This window comes from Halictus rubicundus, unplaced genomic scaffold, assembly GCF_050948215.1.
Source record: "Halictus rubicundus isolate RS-2024b unplaced genomic scaffold, iyHalRubi1_principal scaffold1201, whole genome shotgun sequence".
In the NCBI taxonomy this organism is placed as follows: Eukaryota; Metazoa; Arthropoda; class Insecta; order Hymenoptera; family Halictidae; genus Halictus; species Halictus rubicundus.
In genome coordinates this window covers 21,572-26,990 of record NW_027489742.1, presented here as the reverse complement: position 1 = coordinate 26,990, position 5,419 = coordinate 21,572, and the positions used below count along the sequence as shown (strand labels likewise).

Here is a 5,419-nt window from a genome sequence, read left to right as displayed (position 1 = left end):
CCTAACCGATATAAATATAGGCCGCTTGCCTTGCGACAAGCATTCTAGCTGCAGTTCTCTTAGAGTGAACATCTCGAGTTCTCGAAGAAACTACAACGATGCCTCCTAAAGCGAGTGGAAAAGCTGTGAAGAAGGCCGGCAAGGCCCAGAAGAATATCAGCAAGACTGATAAGAAGAAGAAGAGGAGGAGGAAGGAGAGCTACGCAATCTACATCTACAAGGTGTTGAAGCAGGTCCACCCTGACACTGGAATCTCCAGCAAAGCCATGAGCATCATGAACAGTTTCGTGAATGATGTCTTTGAGCGCATTGCTGCCGAAGCTTCCCGTTTGGCTCATTACAACAAGAGATCTACCATCACGTCTCGGGAGATTCAAACCGCTGTCAGGCTCCTCCTGCCTGGTGAACTGGCCAAGCACGCAGTCTCTGAAGGAACCAAGGCTGTGACCAAGTACACCAGCTCGAAGTAAACGGCTCCTCCAAGTTGATTAAACGGCCCTTCTCAGGGCCAACAAATATTTTTACGCAGACAAATTTCGTTCACTATACCTTTCAATCCTTACCACAACATTAAAATGTTGTCCTATCTACAACTACATTAAGATAGCCGAATAAATTATTCCTCCATCTCGTGCAAATATTTTAAATTACTTTAGAAATTCATTCATGGTCCTCGGGATTTTTAAAATTTAATTTCATGTAAAAGCAATTCGAACTGAAGTTCCCTTATATTTCATTTTTTGTTCTCTGTGTAAATTCTTGCATTATGCATTGAAAAAACGTTGCGTTTGTGTAAGGAACTTCTGTGTTCAGAACAGTAGATATTTGAAGAACGGTGGAATTAGTTTGAATGTTCCGACCATTATCTAACACTTTGTACCGGCTAAAATCTTTATATTATCGTCCGTCGTAAATACAGTATAATATCAAATTCCTCTCTTAAATAAGATTCTGACAAAAGGTTTACCAGTAAAATTTTATGACAAATTTATTTCGTTGATACTTTTTGTAACATTTCAAGAAATAGAAATTTGGTTTGGCTGAGCGAGTCAAGCCCATAAATTAGTCCCTTGGGCACCCGTATCGATTGTGGGGGGAGGAATCCTTATAGAGGCTTTTCATGCCGAGGTTAGGTTCAGCCCTATGCCGCATTTCGTTGCCCTTTCAACCTGAGTATATATACTATGTAGCAAGCTTTTGTCAAGATGACCAAACGAATAATCGTTTTGACAAAACGAATAATCGTACTGTAAACTTCATTTGATGCAGGCATCATTAATAATTGCTTCGAGGCGTCTAAGAGCGGAAAGAGCAACAATCCTCGACTGCAATATCATCGGTCATTGACGTAACCAACTTATATCTGGTACTGATTATTTTAGAGAGTAAAAATAACTATGCACAGAGAAAGTACTGAATGTTCATTAACGATGAGTTCGTAGTATTAGACACAAATAGAAATCTAAGTAAAATTTACACGGGATCTTTTGAATTAAAAGATCACATTTTTAATGTTAAGACAGCCTAAGAAATCTGAACTTACACTTTTTAGTAAAATATTAAATAAACGTTTAGACAAGGAAAAGACTATTAGTGAATGGTGAGTATCCTTCGTTAAAGATTTGGTGGCCCTGAAAAGGGCCGATTTGTAAACGATGATGACGGGTATGGATATTTAACCGCCGAAACCGTAGAGGGTTCTTCCTTGACGCTTCAGGGCGTACACGACGTCCATTGCAGTCACGGTCTTCCTCTTGGCGTGCTCGGTGTAGGTGACGGCGTCACGGATAACGTTCTCAAGGAACACCTTCAGTACACCACGAGTTTCTTCGTAGATCAATCCAGAAATACGCTTGACACCGCCACGACGAGCCAGACGACGGATGGCAGGCTTGGTGATACCCTGGATGTTATCACGCAAAACCTTCCTATGACGCTTTGCTCCTCCCTTTCCCAATCCCTTTCCTCCCTTTCCACGACCAGTCATGATGCTCGATTAATATGCGATCTCGACAAGTTCCAAAGAGAAACTGATGCTTTTGGACCGTTCGCCATGTGTTTTATACTCTACACGTCGTCTCCCCCCCGCTACGCGCTCAGCCAATCGGAGCCGCCCTGCGGGAGATCGGAGCGCACAAAATGAGGGCTCTCGGGCCGAAAAAATAATAAATCATTAATATATATATTAATTATATGCTATCCCCTATCCCATCCTATTCTCTATCCAATCCTATCCTATCCTCTATCGTATCCTATTCTCTATCCTATCCTATCCTATATCGTATGATCTATCCTATCCTATCCTCTATCCTATCCTATCCTCTATCCTATCCTATTCTCTATCCTATCCTATCGTCTATCCTATTCTATCTTCTATCTTCTATCCTATCCTATCCTGTATCCTATCCTATCCTCTATCCTATTATATCCTCTATCCTATCCTATACTCTATCCTATCCTATCCTCTATCCTATCCTATCCTCTATCCTATGCTATCCTCTATCCTATCCTATCCTCTATCCTATCCTATCCTCCATCCTATCCTATCCTCTAGCCTATCCTATCCTCTATCCTATCCTATCCTCTATCATATCCTCCATCCTATCCTATCCTATCCTATCCTCTCTCCTCGATCGTGGACGCGATAACATTATACTTTCCGCGCCGTTTGCAAGAGATAGAGATCCTTCTTTATCGATTCTACCGGATTGAGAATGATCGTATATTCGGACTGTTAAATTTTTCAAATTCCGCTCGGCCAAAATAAAAATTCATCGACTGCGACAAGCAGCAGCCAAATACAACATTTTTTCTCGTAATACGAAAATATTTTCAAATTTTTTAAATGAAATATCGGAATTCTGGTCCGCCGTGCCTCGAAACATTGAACTGAATGAGAAATAGCTCACGACGATTAATCATTCGGTTAAAAAAAAAAATATAATATTTATATATAAACATTATTGATTATTTGATATTTATTTATTTTAAAGCATAAAATTGACGATTTTATATCGAAGTTTTCAGTTGACCACGTTTATGTTATTATGTTATTTGTGTCTCATCGTGATTATTAATATGAATTTTTTTCGAAAAAACGATTTTGCAAACCAAAAATTATGAAAAAAATCTCAGTCGTGTATGATATTAGATAGAATATTCATGAATTTTTTCGTAATTTTTTGTTGAGCCTGGTGCGACTAAAAATTAATTTGGTTTGGAGGCACTTTTGACCATCTTATCCGGCTTTATCTTAAAAATCAACAATAAAAATTATTTCAGAAATATAGAACATATTTCAGTATACGACATCAAACCCGATTTAAACAAAATTTCTAGTCCAAATATCGCATTGGTATCTTTTTTAGTTTTAAATTTGTAGCAAAATGTGCGTCTCGCCGAACCGGGAATCGATTGCGGTTCAGGCGCTCGATATTTTGGTAATGTGACGACGATACGTCTGAGTGGGGCCAAGCCGGCGAAAGGGTTTGCCCCCACCCCCGCCGCGTGGGACGGCGCGCCGCGCCGCGGCGACCCATGATTCTGGCATCACGACTGGACGAGTCTGATCGAGCTCGATGAATGCAGTTGTGTTCGTACGTGTCGTACTACATATTGCGTTCGTCGTTTATTTTCTCACTACAAACGTGAAAGAAAATAACGCAACTACATTCTGAGTCACATAGATTGACATCTCGCAAAAAACGATCAACTACATAATTATTGATTAATTAATTCTTAACTCTTTCGAATTTCACAATTAATATTAATTGATATTTTACATGATTCTTTAAAGCTAAAATTTATGTTGTTTAAATGAAATATACATGAAAATATATAGTAAATTTCAATTTAATTTCTTTTTCAAATTCAGTTACAAAATACAGGGTGGCCCACATAACTCTGAACAGCTCAATATTTCGAAAACTATGCCATCGATTTTAAAGTTCTTAGTCTTAAATTGCATGGAACTGAAGGGCCTTTCTGACTACATAAACGTGAAGTGGCCTCCCTTCCCTTTTAACGGGGGAGGGGTGGTACCTTTATAAAATGTTACATATTTAGATTCTACCGGAAAAAACAAGTCAATTTTGTCTGAAACATTTTTTTGTCAGATACTTCCATGATGAGATATAACAGTTTGAAGTTTCGAGTTGTAGGTACTTGAAGCGCTCGGAAATAGCGTTATGGAATTATGCGCGCTTGAGTCCTTTGCTTATTCGTGAAGAAATAAAATGTACTTTAAATTAAATGTTGAAAATGTCCTCCACGGGCTTGTAAACATTTATTTACTCGAAACATCAAAGTTGTTCTAACACTTTTTAACATTTCGGGAGTCACTGAAGCGCAAGCGTCATGTATTCTTTGTTTCATATCCTCTTTTGTCGTCGGCGGTTCAAACATAACTTTGTCCTTTACATATCCCCATAAGAAAAAATCTAATGGTGTTAGATCGGGGGATCGAGGAGGCCATTGACGAGGTCCCCCACGATCTATCCATTTGTTCCCAAATTTTTCGTTCAAAAATTGCCTGGTGATGATTGCAAAATGTGGAGGAGCGCCGTCTTGTTGGAACCACATTTCTCTTCTAACGTGCAGTGGCACATCTTCCAAAAGCGCAGGCAAACGATTTTTTAAGAAATCACAATAACTTGCAGATGTTACAGTTTCTTGAAAAAAAATAAGGTCCAATCACAAAATCTCCTATTAGGCCACACCAAACATTTAAAGACCATCGATGTTGAAAGGGAACACATCGCATCCAATTTGGGTTTTCCACGGCCCAATAATGCAGATTATGTCTATTTACATGCCCTGAATTCATAAAAGTGGCCTCATCGGAAAAAAGTATTATGCACAAAAAGTCATTTTCCACAACACCCTGCAGCCACTCACAAAATCTTACGCGGTGATCGTAATCTGCTATCGAAAGCTCTTGTGATAAAACCATGTGATATGGATGATACTTTTGCCGTTTCAAAATTCGTTGAATTGATGAACGACTAATATGTGATGTTTGTGCAAGTGTACGTTGACTAATATGAGGATTTAATGTAATTGCAGCAAGAATACTGGCACTATTATTTTCATTAGTGACAGCTTTAGGTTTATTGCGAGTTTTTTTACACAATTCACCGTGCTCGCGAAGCCGCTTTTCTAAATTATGAAATGTTGCATGACATTTTTTGATCCCATAACGTTCAAAAAACACCTAACGTTAATAACATATTCACTTCTGTGTCAAAAGTAGCCATAATCACAATGTTACTGCTTGAATAACAACTCTAAACTGAAAACATTTTCATAGATATGTGAGTCAAACTCAAGAATTGTAAATATTGTTGTTTGTGTTTCTTCATGAATAAGCAAAGGACTCAAGCGCGTATAATTCCATAACGCTATTTCCGAGCGCTTCAAG

General features: G+C 38.6%; 2 protein-coding genes across 2 annotated transcripts; one reads left to right on the top strand and one right to left on the bottom strand.

Moving 5' to 3' along the window:
* Positions 1-47: 47 nt before the first annotated feature.
* LOC143364978 (histone H2B) lies at positions 48-503 on the top strand. Its single transcript, XM_076805000.1, has one exon. It carries the CDS (start codon positions 99-101, stop codon positions 468-470), a length of 372 nt encoding a protein of 123 aa, XP_076661115.1. The 5' UTR covers positions 48-98; the 3' UTR covers positions 471-503.
* A 1,127-nt stretch (positions 504-1,630) lies between these two features.
* On the bottom strand, positions 1,631-2,029 carry LOC143364979 (histone H4). The gene has a single exon (XM_076805001.1). The coding sequence runs from the start codon at positions 1,985-1,987 to the stop codon at positions 1,676-1,678; it is 312 nt and encodes a 103-aa protein (XP_076661116.1). The 5' UTR covers positions 1,988-2,029; the 3' UTR covers positions 1,631-1,675.
* Between the last annotated feature and the right edge of the window lie 3,390 nt (positions 2,030-5,419).